The following is a 19779-nucleotide window of genomic DNA, read 5'->3' as shown; positions in this document are numbered from 1 at the left end:
TATTATTGATACGTACAGTACATACAAACGTCAAAAACAATTTCTACAAAATATGGCTCAGCAGAATTTACACATGCAAAAAATGCCCTCTGCAGTTTTCTTCAAAAAAGAGAATTTTGTCTGTGAATGAAAAATAACATATTTTTCAACATAAGAGTGCAAAAACTGCACCTACAAAGAGACAAATGCTCCTTTTAGAAGCAAATGTCAAAGGCACTTAAAAGTGTTTGCATCTGAACTTTTCATAAAGCTCCATCTGTAGACTCATCATAGTGATAAACACAGTTGCCTTGAGTTTGAGTTTCCACAGAAGCCCCTCTGAGTGTTTTTGGGGCTCTGCCAGCCACTACAGAGCCTACAGAGAGAGCCTCTAGACAGCGATTGGCTAAAGATGGTCATGTGTGTGTGGGGTGGAGAGCTGCTCTGTCAATAACTCTGGACTTTCAGGAAGTTCATGGAAGAGCTGTGAGAGAGAGAAAGACAGTGTGTGTGAAAGAGGGCGGCTGCTCGCTGAGCTGGGAATGGAGATGGCCAACCTTTTTAAACACTTCTTTCGTAAGTACATGTTTATTATCTTCTTCTCTTCAAACATGACACTTTTGCCTGACACAGTTGTTGCCATTGCTTTGTGTTAGCATAATAAATTTGGAAAGGGCAGTTTCTGTGAGTAATGGGTGTGATTTTGTTGTTTTGAACTTTGTGTTGTCAGTCTGTTGTAAGTGTCATTGTGTTTATGTTGCCCTCTTTGTCTCACATGACCCGCAGAAAGTGGTTAAATACGGGTTTAAATGCAGATCATAATAGAAAAATACTGTCCTCAGTAATTTTTATAAACATTTTATCCAGAATATGTGACTCTCTTTCTTTATATTAAGTGTAATACAATTATTTAGTGGTTAATTACATGTTTTGTGTGTGTGTGTGTGTGTGTGTGTGTGTGTGTGTGTGTGTGTGTGTGTGTGTCACTTATATGACTTTTAAGTCCCACACACAAACACTCCATTGACATACATTTTAAAGGGCAGCTACACTCAGGTACTTCAAATACTCCCTTTTTGTCTATAAAATTGCCCATAAGAGAGGGAGGAAATAGCACCAGGCCCTTTGGGGTAGCTTGGACACTCTTAAAAAGCAAAAATCAAAGCAGAAACCCATGCAGGCCCCCTCAAACCTCCTCTATACTGTCAACTTGAGTTGCTCTGTGAAGGCGGCCGGAAGCCCTCTAATTCAACGCAGATTTCTAGCACAGGAAAAACAGAAGGATGTGAGGCAATGAATAATTGAGGTCTTTGACTCTGGGTTTCTTTCTCTCTCATTACGCTCCTTCTCCTTTGTAACACTTTCAGCATTTCGAAGTGTTTTATTTGCCGTATTACAGTGGACAAGACAGTGGGGTGTCGTGACTTGGCAGAGCCAAGCAGCGGATCTTTGGAGGACAAAAGAACAGTGGTGACGGGAAAAGGGCTCTTCAACAAATGAGACTCCTTATTTGCGTTTTTGTTTGCTCACTTGTGAATAGTCAGACTTGAAAATTTGGGAAGAGGGGAAAAATTGCAGGCTGCTCTGGTGGCCTCCTGCCAGCTCTCTTTCTTGCTCTCTGTGTCTGCCTTTCTTTCTCTCTCTCTCTCTCTGTCTGTGCATTTTAGCATGCAGTGGAAGTTCAGAGAGGCTATTGTATACCAAACGGGGGTGTAACCGATTCCAGCACAAAAGGAAAATGTCTCAAGATTTGTGTAATTTTGCGTCCTTAAAAATGCTGCTGATAATTGAATGAATGTCAGCTACACAATGAGTAATAGTGACATTAAAGATTTCTGTAAACAGATCCATTAAACACTGTAGATATAGCTTAACATCGTGTCATTCTTTAGAGATCATTCCTCTAGCACTTATAACAAGATGTAGACCCTCGATTTACTCTCCTGGGGTAAATATTGTATAATTCTACATGTGATCATTTATAAGTGGTTATAAATTATAAGAGGCTTTATTGATATTTTTTGGCCAGTAACAGTGATTAAAGGATAACATGAGATGTGAGATGTTCAGTCGTGTTTATTTAATGCTTTAACTAGTAGCAGAGATGAAGAACGTCTTTTGGATGAGACGTTAAACCGCGGTCCTGACTCTCAGTGGTTGTTGAAAATCCCAGGATGTCCTTCGAAAAAGAGTAGTGGTTTAACCCCGGCATCCTTGCCAAATTTGCCCACTGGCATCTGTCCATCATGGCCTCCTAACCATCCCCATATTATAATTGGCTCCTCTCCACCAATAAACTGGTGTGTGGTGTGTGGTCTGGTGCAAAATGGCTGCCGTCGCGTCATCCAGGTGAATGCTGCACACTGGTGGTGGATGAGGAGACCCCCCCCCTCTCCCCCATTGTGTTGAGTGTCTAGAAAAGTGCTATAAAAATGTGAGGACTTATTAATAATTATTATTATTATTATTATTATTATTGTAAGAAATGATTGCTGACAATTTTGATGCCTATTAACAGTAATCTGTCACTTTTCTTCAGAGATGTTAGAGATGTCTAATTTTTTTTTTAAAAAGGGTAGAATTTGAAGTATATTAGTTTCTAATAAAAAACACATCGCATCTTATATAGCAGGAAGTTTGTGGTATATTGTCAAACCAATTGAAATGACATAGATTAAAAGATTAGTAATCGTAGTCTTGTGAGCAGTATGGCGACATGTAGTAATATTGTGCTTCGGGCATCCCCAAGTTCAAGCCCCGGCCCACAGATTGTATCTAATCTTACCTCTCTCTCTCCAACTTGCCTTCCTGCACAGCTACTGTTCTATTTTAATTAAGGTAAAAAAAATAATAATAATAATCTTAGCATTTTTTTAATTAATGGTCAGTCTTGAGTTTATGAATAGCTTTCTATTAATTAAAATAGGATACAGTTGAAGTCAGAATTATAATAATAATAAAAGCAGTTTTTAATTTTTTTAAATCCATTTCAAGGTCAATATTATCAGATCCTTTAAGCTATATATTTTTCAATAGTCTACAGAACAAACCGTCCGTATACAATAACTTGCCTAATTACCCTAACCTGCCTAGTAAACCTAATTAACCTAGTTAAGCCTTTAATTGTGACTTTAAGCTGTATAGAAGTGTCTTGTAAAATATCTAGTCAAATATTAATTACTGTCATCATACCAAAAATAAAATAAATCAGTTATTAGAGATGAGTTATTAAAACTATTATGTTTAGAAATGTGTTAAAAAATCTCTCTGTTAAACAGAAATTGGGGAAAAAATTACCGGGGCTAATTATTTAAGGGGTTTAAGAATTCTGACTTCAACTGTATATCAAACAACACTGCATTTGTTTGATACATAAGCTTACTAAACTAAAAGCCCCATGATAAAAAACAAAACAAAAAACATTGCGGTATAAAAACAGTCATGATTTTAACGGTAAACGACTCTAAAATACTATGCTAAAAGCCTGTTAATTGTTAATGGTATCCTCAATATATTTAGCGTATTATTTCATGTATGATTGGGCACGTAAAATCTGATGTATTTTTTGTTGAAGAAGTACAGTATGTTTATTCTTAGTTTTTTTCCCCATATATTTTGAAATCGAGATTTACATATTTAAATCATAATTGGAAAATAAAAAACTTAATTAAAAACTTTGTTGAGTTGTTGGAGTTGTTGTTAAGGGATGACGAGCTGTTGACACAACTTGCTTCTTCCTGTTTTTGGATCATGTGTTACAATTACAAAGTGCCTTCACAGTTTTTAAAAATTCTAAATGTATTTATTTATTTATTTTTTTATCACAGACATTGTGAGAGATTTAAATCCCTGTTGATTATATATGCTCTTCTGTCATGGAAAAGATCATGGAAAGTGAAGCTTAAATCTCTCACAGGTGTAAGGATTTATTCACACACATTAAAAAAACTTATTAAAGGATTTTTGATATTCACATTTTGATTTAGAGCATTATGACAAAAGGCTATAATTTAACTTTATGTGTGAAAAACATTTGTTCAATGTGAAATCAGACACTGAGGAACCCTCATGTAGTCAAAAATGGCATGATCCTCATTTTGTAATTTACCAAATGCAAATATTTGACTGAGAGATTCGAATTAGACATTAAATCTTGAACTTTTCGGGGTTAACCAATATGTTTTCTTTATCTTTTTCTTGCTTGCATATTTTTACAGTAAGGTTTTGGAAATAACAACTGTTTTTCATTTTTTTTGTACAAATATGTATAAAGTTTCTTGCCTTAAAAAAGCTGGTTCCACAGGTGGTTTAGGTTTGTCCAAACACAAATCGATTTAGATAACCTAATGTTTTTTTTTTTTTTTTTCCCTTCAAAAAGTAACAAAACCTCAAGAATTGTGGCATTTTAGCAAATTTTTCATAAGTAAACTCAAAAAATGACTTTTTTTTTTTTTTTTTTTTTGCTTGTTTTAACCACTTATTCAAAATGAGCTGAAACTACACAAGTTTATTTTTGGGACAACTTAATTGTTTTATGTTCAATCCACTTAAATTTGTAAAAACGATTGTTAACCTAATCCATTTGTGTTGGGATAACATGAAGAATTTGAGTGAAACCCTGCATTTTTTACAGTGTAGTTCAACAAGCAGCTATAGTATCTTTTTGAGTGCTCATTTTAAATGTCATTGCTTGAAAGGATACAGTAAAGGACACTGCAGCTGCAAGATCAAAGTGAACAGAAAAACAAACCGACGTTCATACCGGGTCTGTGTTTGTATGAATGTGCGTGTTTGTGTCGCTTTGAGAGTTAACGGCGCTACCTTTGCTGACAGTTCTTGGATGCTACATGTGTTTGTGAGGCTATTTGTCTTATGATGTCATTGGTGGAGTGAGCTCAGCCGAACAGAAACAAAGGCGGGGTGATTTGGCTGTGTTCACTCAATTCCTGTCGTGGATACCAAACTGCAGCTTGCCAAGGGTCACATTACATCGATAATCACACTCAGCTTTTTTAAAACCAAGCCAGAGCGAGAGATCTCAATCAATATAAGAACAAAATTAGGTCAATGCATAACCTTAAGTTGTGGAAAATGGTGAAACTGGAACAAAACAACATGCAAACCTCACCAGATGCATGCAAACTCATTTCAAACCTTCAGTGTTCAATGCATCTTTGTTAAGCTCTTGGACTGAAGTCCACTCTAAGACTTTATGAGCTTGCCATTCCAGGCCTACTTTCATATGGACATGTGATGCCAAAGATTTTTTTTCTGCCTTATTCTGCCTTATCTTTGCTTTTAAATGTTTTTACGCATGTGGAAAACTGACTGGAAAGCTGAGCTGCAGTTATTCTGGCTGTCAGAGGAAATGAAACAAAAGCAGACAGGACGCAGTGCTTCCAGCTTTGTCCTTGAGTCATGTCATAAAGACAGTCAAGATTTGCGTGGATCCCGCTTTCATTACCATTGCCTGGAATTTCCACTGAAATAAAAGTTTGACTTCGTTATCTTTTCCACACGTTCGCACAATGGTTTTACCTCTCAAATGGGTTGCATCACAAATGGCCGTGCTTGTGATTTATCACTGACAACTTGTTTCCCTCCAATTTTTGGCCTGTCACTTTTTATGCTTTCATGGTCAGTTGGAATAAAGGGGCTGTTATGGATAAGTTTGGAAAGTTATGAGCTGTAATTCCACACATAAGAATGAGTTAACAGGATCACGAGGCTCTTTCAACACTCTGCCCCATGTATTGCGCTGGTGTTTATTTGACAGGAAACTCTTCTCTCACTCTTCTGCTTTTTCTTCCTGTTGATGGTCATGGATAGACAAAAATGTGGTTTCCTTTTCATTTGGAGGGCACGGCTCCCTTTGTTTGCAATTTTTTTTGTGTGTACATTGTAATATTTACAATGCTTTAAAAATAGTTGTAGCATCTCTGGTTACTTGTGTGGATCTGAAATGACCGATTTTTTAAATTAAATGTCCGATTATGGTTTACCATTAGAAGATGCTATCTGTACTGAATTTATGTAGATTTAATATCAGCAAAAATAATTTGGATCGTTTTCATTCATAAATACCACATATCAGCGATAACTTATTGAAATACAGCTGTTGGTTTTATTTAGTTTTTATGGTAAGCTTATTGTTTTTGTCATAAATATATAAGTATATTATGTGTATTATATAAGTGTCAGACCTAATAAAACAAATATTAAATTATATATTATTTTTCAGTTGTACTCAAAATCATAACTAAAATATCCATTGAATTCAGATTTCTTTTTTTCCATAGCTGTGCAGAATTGCATTTAATTTGAAAATATATAACATATTTTAAATAAATAAAATATTAATAAAATATTATCAGTCTGGAATCTTAGACACATTTTGTGTTATATAATAAAAATAAAAAAATTAAAATTGAAACAAACAAATAAATAAAAAATAAAATAATTATAAAATAAAATAATATAAAAAGTAAAATATAAAATAAAATAAACATAAATATTAGTCTGGAATTTCAGACGCATTTTGTGTTATAAAATAAATTCAAATACATTCCAAAAAAATTTATTAAACTAAATTTAATTTAATGTAATTTAATTTGATTTAATTTTATTTTATTTTATTTAAAGATATAAAATTAAATTAAAATAATATATTTTCTCAAAAAAAGAATAAAAAGAAGAATTTCTCAGATAAAATCTCAGAAGCATTTTGTGTTATAAAAATAAAATGGTTTGTATAAAATAAAGTAAAATAAAATGAAATGAAATGAAATTAAATTAAATTAAATTAAATTAAATTAAATTAAATTAAATTAAATTAAATTAAATTAAATTAAATTAAATTAAATTAAATTAAATTAAATTAATGAATTAAGTTAAATTAAAATACATAAAATTTATTAAATATATAATTAAATAAATAAATAATTGAATGAATGATTAAAAGAATAAATAAATAAATAAATAAATAAATAAATAAATAAATAAATAAATAAATAAATAAATAAATAAATAAATAAATAAATAAATAAATTTGCCTTGAGGCTAGTACATAATATTTTACTAGTTATTTTGTAAGATTGACTAGTTTTCAGCTTAAAGAGCTTAAAAATTTAAATACTTAAATATGTTATTTAGCAAGAATTTTGTCAAAAGTGGTTTGTACTGTAAATAATCAAGGTGGCTGATACTATTGACCTTAAAAATGTTTTAAAAATAATAACACTTTTAATTCAGCCAAAAAAAAGACCGTCCCCAGTAGAAAAAAAAAACAATTATACAAAATAATGTTAAAATTTCCTTGGTCTGTTAAGCATCACTTTGGAAATATTTGAAAAAGAATTCAACTTTCATAGGATGGATAAAAATGTTGACTTCAACTCTATATACATTTTATAATAATATACAAAATGTCTATATGTGCTTGAGTACTGAGTGCACTTCTGCTTCTGAAATCCAATTTTGGTTTTAACAATCAACAATGCTCATGAGAAACATGTTTTTCTAAAAAGCTCATTAGCCTGCTGTTCTTCTGAAGACTTTTCCATGAATTACTCTCTTGAAAGAACTGGATCTAACCAGTACAGTGAGAAGTGACTGCCCTGCTCCACAACAACAAGATGAGGAGAAGAGAGGAACAGCCCCTCATTGCTGCTTTATTGAAAACTACATGTCAAATATCAGTTTTATCAGCAACGGGGAAGACAAGACCCTGGGAAACCGCTGGCCTTTATAGGATAAACTCCAATCTAACACTTAAATATACAAATAAGACCATGTGCTGTTGTAGGAACTGTTTGATCACAGGGCCAGTGAGAAATAGACTAAAATGTCTATAACACCTCGGAGAAACTTAAATGCATCCTTTGTTGAAGAAGTGTCTGTCTCTTTATGATTCCACAAAGAGTGCCTGAATAATTCCACTTCATCTGTTTCTCTATAAATCATCCTGTGTAAGCCATGGGAAGTTTTTATCTTGTGACCTTACTTTCAATGCGAAAGTAATCTCTTTTCTGTAATTGTCTTTTTATGATTAATTTGCGTAAATGACTACACTGAAAAAAATATCTGTTAATTAACAGTTTCCATATTTTGTGTTTTCTGTTTCACTGAAAAAAATTATTTCAAAGAAGATTTCTTGGATTTACATTTCGTTTTTACAGTAAGTGGTTGTAAACAGTTTATTTGGGCTGAACTCAAACAAACAAATTAAGCTGAACATTACTAAATTTAATTTGTTTGTGTAAATTCAATTAATATAATTTTTTTGGTTTGCAACAACTTTGCAGACATTTTTTTTTCAATGTTATTTACATTTGTGACTTGGATTATGGGACCTTGATCTCTGCTCTGTTGACTTTTAATGTTGAAAATTCAACTGTACAGTTTAATTAATAAAATTTTATTGAGACTTTAGTAGATCAAAATAATATAATAGTATAAGTAATAGCATATAGAGAAATAAGTTTGCAAAAAATCATAAAATGTACTGGCAGTTTATTACAAGATTTTTGTACCGTAAAATACAACACCAACCCAGACAATATATAACTTTAAACTACTCAAAATGTCACTTTTTCCAACTTTTTAAGGTTAGAAGTTGACAGAAGAAAGATCAAGGTCTCATAATGCGATTCAAAACATAACAAAAAAAAAAAACAGGGAAAAGTAAAAACAATACAGAAAGCTGGTAATTTACGGATGTGTTTTACAGTGTAGGAATAAAAAATATGGCAGTAAATGGTCAAACCACTTGCTCTACAAACCAGTGTGTTTATGAACCTTACTAAAATGCTATAAGAAGAAAATACCAGTTTGCAGTTCAAGCAAAATCAATGTGAATGAAAGGGACAAAATGAGACCAAAAGTCTCTACACAATTAGGTTACAATGATCATGACTGCTCCTGCATAAAAAATAAAAAAGTTGATAGATAAAGGGAGAGTTCAGCCAATTACAAAATGTTATTTGCTCACCAAATACTGTATTTTTTTTTATCTCCATTGACTTTTATTATATACTATAGAAGACAGTGGGGACCAGCAAGAATGTTTGGTAAACAACACTTTTCAAAATGTCTGAAAATGTCAATGTCAAAAATGACTATAAACTGCACGTTTTAAAATGAAAGCTAATTACCATTGGCAATGGCTTCATTGAGAAGCTTTCACATACATGAAACCTTGAAAAAAGAATCATTAAAATGTTTTTCACATTACAGAAGATATACTAAAACAATGTTTCTCAACCACGGTCCTGAAGGACCACCAGCTCTGCGCACTTCCATATCCACTTAACCAAACACACCTGATTCAGATCATCAGCTCATTAGAAAAGACTAAAAGACTTGTAATAGGGGTGACATACAAAGGAGACATCTAAAACATGCAGTGTTGGTGGTCCTCCAGGAACGTGGTTGAAAATATTAATTTTAGAAGCAAAGATTGTTCTTGTATGGCATCAGTGCAAAAACACCCTTCTGAAACTTTCTGTCATCATTTTCTGTCATCATTATGACCCACTTTAGTCTGAAAGGAGAATGATATGTTGACAGCCCTGGTTGGGTGTGTATTAGAGAGACACACAGTCTGAGACCTAGAAATGAGTGTCTGATGTTTCGTTTCCCAATCGCCAATCTGGAATATCTTTCTTTTGGGATCATGGGTGTGCTTTTCTGACTTGATTTAGCAAACTTGTCAAACATGCTTGTTATGTGAGTTTGTCAGTGTTTACATTATTAACAAACTCTAGACACGAGATTTTGAAGACACAAGCTAATAGTTAGTCTTATGATTTGCAGGTCTGAAGCATTCAAATGATTAGTTGTTGTTTTTTTTCTGGTCTGTGCAAATATAACACTGTCATTGAATCAATTTATCAAAAGAGGAAACAATCAATAGTAAATATTACAAATTATTTTGGATTTAAAAATATACATTTCACTATTTAATGAATAGTTTTATCAATATTTAATAATTATGTGTATTGGGTGGATATTACCTTAGTCAACCAAAATGCTTAAAACTGCAAAAAAAATTATATATATATATATATATATATATATATATATATATATATATATATATATATATATATATATATATATATCAAATGTTTTATACATATAAAAATAATTGTTTCCAGAAACGGGACATCATACTCTAATGAACAAACATGACAAGTGAAGGCCACATTTTTTAAATCTAAAATTAGGGATAGAGAACCATAAGGAATTATTGTTATAAAGACAATTCTCGATCCAATTGATTTGAAAGATATTGTTAATAGTTTCGAAATCTAATGCATTTAATCCTCCTTCTGATATATTCCTAACTATTGTTTTTCTTTCAACATACTCTGTTTTGCCTCTCCAAATAAACTCAAATAAGTCTGTAAATTGTGGTCCACATCTTAGAGTCTCCATAAAGGGACTTCCATGATTTGTTTAATGATTCATTGGTTCCCAAGCCCCTCCTTAGTGCGATGCTAATCTGCTCTGATTGCGCTAATGACCCAGTCTGTTGCGATTGGTCGACTGCACTTGGCATGAGACTGAGAGAAACGCCATCCATGTCTTATCAACATTGTTGAAGTAGTCAGAGTGCACAGTGTATGTGTGAGCACAATGCAGGAGTGTATTAAAGCAATGCAGTTTAACACCAGCATATTGCTCTATTCTTAACCATAAGTAATAATAACAACATACGTTTAATATTAATACACACAATGACAAAAGGTGACTAATTTTGAAACTTGACCACTGCATGTGTAGGAACAGCTGATGCTGGCCATAGCAACGACAAATGGCAGAGAACCACAAATGCATTTAAACTCGTAAACAAAGCGGCACGATTTAGACACAATACAGTACAAACCACACGGAGTGATTACAAGCAACACAACACACTTAAATACATATTTTGCAGGCTAAAGAAAACAAGGAGGGAACCATTTTAATCGCACTTACACTTGTGAAATGGAGAAAGAAACTGGTCCATGAAAAATGTATTGATAAAGTTCCTGTCAAATCTGACAACGTCCGATACATCAATAGTCTTTTCTGATCCTTTCTTTAATAAATGGCAGACAAATCCCTCATTGCAGGGTAGGTTATTGTATTGGTATATCACCAGAACATTCACTCATTTATGTTCACTCATCTTCAGTCATGATCAATCTCTCACACACACCGGCAATCCGCTAGTGTTTGAAAAGAAAGGTGCATTTATCTTTTACCAGACCTGGCACTTTATATTTGGTATTGTTTCATTTTGACTTACAAACCGACAAAAGATCCAGATGAACGATGAATATTATAACAACTCTGAGTCAAATCTTTTATTAAAACATCTATACTTTTAAACAAGGTGCACTTTCAGATTTAAACATCAGCTGGATTTTTTCATACACTTTGAGCTTTGTTGCGCACTGCATGGAAGGTCATTTTCAAAAACCCATAATAGGGGCTTTTTTAACAGTTTACATTTCTAAACTTAACGTTACCCTCTCTCTGACTGCAGGAATTGGGAAAGTGAAGCAGAAAGGCTGTGTACGAGATTTGCCCTCCAGTGCAGAGAAATATGAGGGCGATGAGCGACTTTATGACCTCAATCTTCCTGCGCTGGTCAAGTTCAACTACACCGCAGAACGAGAGGATGAGCTCTCTCTGGTCAAGGGCACAAGGGTCATCGTAATGGAGAAGTGCAGCGACGGCTGGTGGAGAGGATCCTATAATGGCCTTTCTGGATGGTTCCCCTCTAATTATGTCACAGAGGACGTGGACGGGACAATGAGGGTCGATTCCGTGAACCCCGATAAACTGGCCTCCGTGGGGCACAATAACAACAGCTCTCAGGTTCTGCAGACTGTACAGGCACTTTATCATTTCAGCTCTGGCAATGTCGAGGAGCTTAATTTCAACAAGTACGAACTCATGGATGTGTTGGAGAAACCCGAGAACGATCCTGAGTGGTGGAAGTGTAGAAAGGAAAATGGGCAAGTGGGTTTGGTGCCCAAGAACTATGTGACGGTTGTGCAGAAAACACATAAGGAATTGGGCATTTCAGGGCCTCATCCTTCAAACTATGACATTAAGCCCTCTATGGATGGAAAGTTTGGAGGAAAACAATGGTACTATGGAAAACTGACACGGCACCAGGCTGAGATGGTCTTGAACCAGAGAGGTGTAGATGGAGATTTCCTTATCAGAGACAGCGAGTCTATGGTAAGTCCAGTCCAAACTTACAAGGAAACATAACTATTTTACGTCCTGTCAGAAAAGTGGCAAATGTATTTGAATATATACAACTTAATTGGTACAAAACCGCCTATTTTTAAAGGGCCATGAAACCCCCTCGTTTCAGCAGGGTGTTTTCACACCTTTACTTTGAAAAAAGTCAGAAAAGTGGGCGTGTCCAGCTGTGTTTAGGGGGGAGTGTCGGAGGAACTAAAGTGGGAGGGTGTGGGAGTGTCTATTTGGGCACGCGCGAGTTTCAGTCAAAATACACACAGGAGAAAGGGATGGTGTTTAACCTACATGGACATCTGTAGTCAAATTATTTGCCAAATTATTAAATGTTGGACTTTAACTGCAGTTTGGCTCTTTCATTCAGGGAATTCATTCATGCCCCTTGCGACAAACGAGATATTTGATTCGAGGATCTGCTCTAAGCGTGTATTTTTCATGCAATGTTTGATACCGCACGGCGAATGAGAGAAAAAAACCCTCCGCATTTCCCGGAAACTTAGATGCACACGGAAGGTAGTGTCAGAAAGCCGCGTGTGTTATTCCGGTCACAAAATGCGGTGCTAACATGTTTGCACTCAGTGCAATAGTTAACTTAATTCGATACGAACAAACTGAATAAACAAAGAGCACTGGTCGCTCACTTACCAAATCTGTAGAGACAGGACAATCACCAGCAACTAGAGCCGCGTCTTGATGGAGAGAATACTACAAACGAATCCAGATCTCAGCGTTTGCAGATGAGAACAGCTCTCAGGTAAACAATAATCCTCCTTAGACACGTAAGTTATTGTTGTCGAGCGTCGCATACACTGTTAATCCACACGTGATCCAGATGAGCTCTCACAGAGTGAAAATTAAAACAAAGCTTAATGGCAGCAAACTATAAAAGCAACACTTCACGCTTGTTTTGCCAACACAACGTGGCGTCTCTGTGGTGTAAACACGGTGACACTAATGAATATTAATGAAGTTGCACAATAGAGCGCGCTGATTGGTTTGAACCAAGCCTTACTCATGCATTAATGCATCACACTGTAAGACGTAATAAGACTCACTCTGGCACAGACGTCCAGTCTGCACACTGGAATACAACGCTATTATGTCATGACTGTGACGCAGCTTCAAAAATTCGTTTCAAACAGGAAGTACGAATTTGCTTGAAATAACGCAAAAACAACCAATTTACACTTTTTAGTGAAATATAGGTGTCCTAATAGTGTTTTTAGCAGTGTGGGACACATATACGACTGTCAACAGCTCAAAAAATGTGTTTTGGTGTTTCGTGACCCTTTAAAGGCATTCCCCCAACCCCAGCCTTCACTGGGAAATGGTGATGGTGCCACATGGGTGGAGCACACCTCTGATAAGGGGAAGCTTGAGCTCCCGCTCCTCCTCCTATAAGCTGTTTCAATGCGGTCACTTTACCCGCCCCTAACCCCAACCCCCAGTGACATTACTTGTAGAAGAAGTGCAGCAAGGAGGAGCTGGAGCTCAAGGTCCCCCTTGCTGTAGCTCAGCTTTGCTAATGTCGCTCTGCCACTTTGGGGGATGAGCAAATAATACTAAAATGAATGATTGAGATTTTACAAATTTAATTTGGAACACACCATCAGAAGAAAAAAAACTTGTTCTTTTTTTATTTACATTTTCATGTTTATTGAAACAATGATGTCAATAAATACAAGTAGTAGCAAGAATCAAATGATAATATAAAAACAAAGAAGTCCAGCTGGGATTAAAGAAAGCTGGGTACAGTCACACTTTTCAAGAAAACACATCTGTGGTGGTCAGAAGTCATTTAGAGGCATCCATTTTCTTTGAAAAAATCCCCCTTAATATTCTAATAATACTGTTTCGTTCTGAAATTATTGGAAACACCCACTGTTTTGATTGGGTAACAGTGTTCCATATTTAATTTTCAAAAGTTTGACCAATCAGCTGCGTGCTTCCAATTTAAACCTCTGCATGTGATGAACAGCCTACAGTACATCCTTCATAGACATCACTGCTGTGGTTTATGTTAAAAATGCTTTAAAATGAGTGCAAATTAATAATCTGTAAAATCGGACAAAGCAATGGTGAACAAATAATAAAAAACAGTTACTCACACTGCAGTGTGACATCATTGTCAAATCTTAGATAGTCTGTAAACCAACATCTTCTGCACTGAAATGAGTCATCATAGTTCCAGTATCAGTGTGCATTTATATGACAATGATCACGGAAAACTCTTAAAAGTTCTGTATTATTCTTTCCAGGTTTGTTAATGGTGATGTAAAGCAACACACAAGCACGCATACTAGTAGCCATTAGTGTACTTGCACAAGCCCAACGACTGAACATGTGATATGTATGCACATGACTGTTCTATATTTTCCAAAGTTACATACGGAAGACACTTTTCTAACTTCAATAGCATTGAAAGAGAATGATTTACAGTTACAAAACCAACTGTAAGGTGTAGATCTCAAATATAATGCACACCTTATGCATTTGTGATATTCATACATTTTTTTCCATATCAACGTTTTTCATTACTGAATTGCCTCAGATGCTAAATATCATAATTTAAAGGTCAGTGGCATTTGATGAGAATGAGGTTTACAGTCACAAAACCATCTGTAAAGTGTTAACATTGATCTCATATATAATCCACACCTTTTATATTTTTCATATTTATTATTATTATTCATAAACTGTATTATTTTTAAAGCTTAGAAGGGTTTGTGAAAAGTTTGGGATTTTAAGCCTGCAATGCTTTCTTTAATAAATGAACAGTGTTTTTTTAAAAAGTGTATAGTTTCCTTAATTCCTGCACAAACATAGGTACGTGCAGTCGTGTAAAGCATACAGAAAAATCATGCTCAAGTAAAAGTACCATTACTTGCCTAAAAATGTAGTGCAAGTAGAGTAAAAGTGTAAATATTACTGAAAATATGAGTAAAAAAAGTAACCCTTTCAAAAGTACTCAAGAGTAGTGAGTATGTTGTAAAAAGCTGATGCATTTACATGTAATTTGTGCATGTGTGTGTAAATGTAACATTCTGTAGTGCATTCAGTCATTGCCCAGCAGGCACACGTTGTCATAATTGATGTCAGGTGACCAAAATTTAATGTCTAACTAGCGTCTAAGGACAATGTTATTTTGACGTACAATAACGACGTGAAATGACGTTGATATTTGGTCGATTTAAGGTAGTTAGAAAGTGACCAATAACATCTTAAAACCATTGTCATGTTGACATCAAATACTGACATTTATTCATCAGGTATGGCAACCAAAATTCATCTGATAGACGTCATAGTGGTAACATCAAGCCGTAACATCATCATCAGATGTTGATATTTGGTTGATTTTAGGTTTGACGTTGGACATTGACATCGGCCTGATGTTGAGTTCTGACGTTAACCTGATTTTCATTTCCAAACAAAATGCAACATCCCCATGACGTTGGGGTACAATGTCAATCTGACATCATGTTGACGTCTTGTGCCTGCTGTGTTTAAGACCATTTCAGTCATCTTACAGTAAACCTCCATCATCTTCTCATCAGTGACATGCATCTAAACAGTCTCTGGGTCAATGCATGTAAAGATTTTTATCATCTTCTTGGACACTTTTAATTCTTCCAAACAGTTTGCTGAAATTATAAATGGCCCATGTCTTGAGGTTGTTCATCATGATGTGATTTACCTTCTTTGTGAGATTTGATTGGACAGGAATTACAGGAAATAGTAAAGTAGTGACTGCAGGTTGAAGGAAAGTAGTGGAGTAAAAGTACAGATACTGCACTAAAAATGTACTTAAGCGAAAGTAAAAGAACATATCTTTAAAACTACTTATTTAATTACAATTCCTGAGTAAAAGTACTCAATTACAGTAATCTGAGTATTTGTAGTTACTGTACACCACTGGGTATGTGTAACAAAACTGTATAAAAAGCCAGACTTTAGTTTTTTTTAGCCACATATCCACAGCCAGGCCAGTGCGAATTATGCTGGAAAATAAAATAAATCTGGGTTTCTATGCATTAAAAAGTAAAAGAGCTTAGCTTATAACAGACTTTGTGCATACACAAGCCATATCAAAAAGGCACATGGAGAGACAGAGGAAATATGAAACCTTTGAAAAAGATCTGTTTGCACTGGTGTGTCTGTAAGGCCACCTGAGGTAGTTTCAGGTTGTCAGTTTCAGGTTCTAATAATAAGATAATTGAGAACTGACTGCACATTCTAGACCAAAGGACAATTCTTGTTGAAGTATTCAACATATACTCAAATTAAACCTTATTGCAGTACTATGCAATGTCACAAGATGGCAAAAAGCAAGTGAAAAGTCATTACCACATCAAGGAAAGCAAAACTGACAATACACCATACGGTGTTCAATATCAGATTAATTAATATTATATTATACTTTGAAGAATCACCAGAAATGAAAACATAGTAAGATGAGGTTGGACATACAGTTTATTTTGCTGTTGACTGAACGATCGAGCTAGCAATATGCTAATTTAAAAAGTCACATGAGAAACATAAAAATACCTACATCAAGAAAAATGCACTTTGAATTGCTTTAAATCCATAGTAGGAGACATCCAAAACAAAATTAGGAATATTTAAAATTGCATAATTAATAGGCATAATTTACATTCATACTTTACATAGGCTGCTTTATTTATCTTTATTAATGTATGCATTCTGAAGGGTATGTGCATTGATTTTATTTGTGCTTTTTTGAAACCGCAACCTCTCAATTTTAATTTCTTTTTCCTCAGCCAAACGACTTCTCCATCTCTCTCAAGGCATTGTACAAGAACAAGCATTTCAAGGTGCTGCTAAATGATGGATTCTTCTGCATTGGTCAGCGCAAGTTCAGCACCATGGAGGATCTGGTGGAACATTACAAAAAGGCCCCCATATTTACCAGTGAGCATGGAGATAAACTGTACCTGATAAAACCATTAACCTGAGCCTAGAGTCTCTGAAACCTCCTGTCATTTGTCAGCAACTTAAAAAATCCATTGGGATAGTGTGAAATCTCCTTTGATTAAATGCATTGTTCTTGAATTTAAAATTACATATAATAAAGATGCATTTGCTCCAGTCTTGCTATGGGATATTTAGCTAATTTGAATGCCACCTTTGATATACAGTATATCAGGATGATAAGCTATAATTGAACAACTTTTTTCAGTGCAGCAGTTGAAAAATAATTCCTCACTTGGTCTTTGCGTCTGTGTATGTTTGTAGGCTCATTGTGTCAGTTTTAAAGTGGTAAAAATGAAGAATAAATCTCAAAATTTTAAAGAGCCTTGCCAAGGACATCGTGAGAAAGGACACAGTTGGATAATCATTCTGGGAAAGTAAAAGCCCAATATGTGACTTTAAAGCCAATATGTAATGAGATTTTTACCTGATAAATGTGTCATCATCATTTTATTGCTATGCTTTTCTTTTGTCAATGCCAAATCTTTCGTTTTAATCTGCATTGGATTTTTACAGAAGTAGGTTATATTTCTTTTCCATTGACTTGTTGACTGTTTAACACCTTTTCCCTAATTGTCTTTCTCAAGTACTAATTTGTAATTACAATTACAATTTGTAACAACTTGTATACTGTGAATGTTGTTTCCTTCCGCAAGAATGATTTTGTTTCATATCACTTCTTGATAAGTGTATCTTTTAAAAATAAAGTATTGTCCATACAAGCTTGTCTTTTTTTTATTTAATGTGTCTGACGATTTTAGTTAATTTATATATTAAAATATGTTTAAATAAAGTTTCTGGTTACTTTGCTTAAAATAAATTATAAAAATAACTTATAATAATATATATAACAATATACAATATCTATATCATTTTTATCATCATTATTATTTTTATTATTAGGGTGACACTGTGGCTCAGTGGTTAGCACTGTTGCCTTACAGAAAGAAGGTCACTGGTTCGAGTCCTGACTGGGCCAGTTGGCATTTCTGTGTGAAGTTTGCATGTTCTCCCTGTGTTGGCGTGAGTTTCCTTCGGCTGCTCCGGTTTAAGTGAATTGAATAATAAATTGGCCCTGGTTTATGTGTGTGCTTGTGAGAGTGTATGGCTGTTTCCCAGTACTGGGTTGCAACTAGAAGGGCATCCGCTGTGTAAAACATGTGCTAGATGAATTTGCGCTTCATTCCACTGTTGCGACCACAGATTAATAAAAGGGAATAAGCCAAAAATAAAATGAATGAATGAATGTAGTAGTACGGATAACAATGTAACAAATAAATACATGTCTAAATATAATTGATACATGATAAAATTAATCAAAGCAAATAAGTAATAAATCATAAAATAAATCAATTAAATACGTAATAAATAAAAGTCATTATGTTAATAGAAAAAATTATAAATCTAAATTTCTTTGTAAAACAATAATTACTTATAAGAAAAAATAAATATGAAGGGAAAATATGTATTAGTATTAGTAGTATTTAGAAATCATAAAAATATTATTATTATTATTATTAAATAAATTGTCATTTTATTATTATTAATATTATTATTATTAGTGACATCAAGAAACTGCATATTATATAGACTACAGGAAAAGACAATAGTTCTTACAATATCAACACTAGATGAACAGTATTAAGAGCAAAACCAAAAATTAAGTAGATAAAAATAATAATAATAATGCAATAAAAAGATAAAAAATCAAGCATGAAAGATTTCATCATGTTTACGCAAAAAAGAAGTACATTTCTTATTATCAATCAATCTAATTGAATTTATTAAATGTTCTATTTCACATAAGAAGTCTGTAAGAGTTTGTGTTTTTTTAACGAAACCTCTGTTTGTGAAAGTAAAATTTCCTAGCAAGTATAGAATGAAAATTTATAGTGGCTTTCAACGACTTGTTTTGATTTTCGAAATTAACAAATACCATCCTTGAGGTGCAAATTACAACTCATTTTAACATCGGAAAAGTAATATGAACTTAAGCTACTGTACAATACCAATACAATGATGATACATTGTATGAAATAACAAGTGACAAATGTCTTCACACTCATTTTTACAAATGGTGCAATTATCAGTAAACTAAAAAAATAATAATATTCAAAGGATTTCTGTATTGACGACCGCCGCCATTCTCTCTCTCTCTCTCTCTCTCTCTCTCTCTCTCTCTCTCTCTCTCTTTTGGCGGGTGAGTAAACCTTGAGGGATTTTTATTATTATTGCACAAACCATGAGGAACATACATACAAAACAATATAAAAGGTGTTCATAAAAAAAACGAATATAACAATGTTACAAAATAAACGAATGTAAATAAAAATAAATATATTGTTTTCGATACAAAAAACAGTTCGATACAAAAAATCGATACAAAAAAAACAATTAATGTGAGAGATGACTTAGCATTTTTTTGTTTGTGTATGCGATATGTTATCAATAAATAATAAAGAGATTATTAACAATGTTTACAAGACTTTTGTTGAGTTTGTTTTACCGCCACCAGTCGGTCCTGATTGGTTCATGTGACAATGACGTAGA

General features: G+C 33.9%; 1 protein-coding gene across 1 annotated transcript; it reads left to right on the top strand.

Annotated features, from left to right (window-relative positions):
- The first annotated feature begins 456 nt into the window (after nucleotides 1-456).
- On the top strand, nucleotides 457-17951 carry nck1a (NCK adaptor protein 1a). Its single transcript, XM_687914.7, has 3 exons — nucleotides 457-555; nucleotides 11513-12216; nucleotides 17019-17951. Exons 1-3 carry the CDS (start codon nucleotides 522-524, stop codon nucleotides 17211-17213), a joined length of 933 nt encoding a protein of 310 aa, XP_693006.3. The 5' UTR covers nucleotides 457-521; the 3' UTR covers nucleotides 17214-17951.
- The last annotated feature ends 1828 nt before the right edge of the window (nucleotides 17952-19779 follow it).

The sequence above is a fragment of the Danio rerio genome, chromosome 2 (assembly GCF_049306965.1).
Source record: "Danio rerio strain Tuebingen ecotype United States chromosome 2, GRCz12tu, whole genome shotgun sequence".
NCBI lineage: Eukaryota > Metazoa > Chordata > Actinopteri > Cypriniformes > Danionidae > Danio > Danio rerio.
Note: the sequence above shows the minus strand (reverse complement) of the source record. Positions and strands in the feature narration are given on the sequence as shown.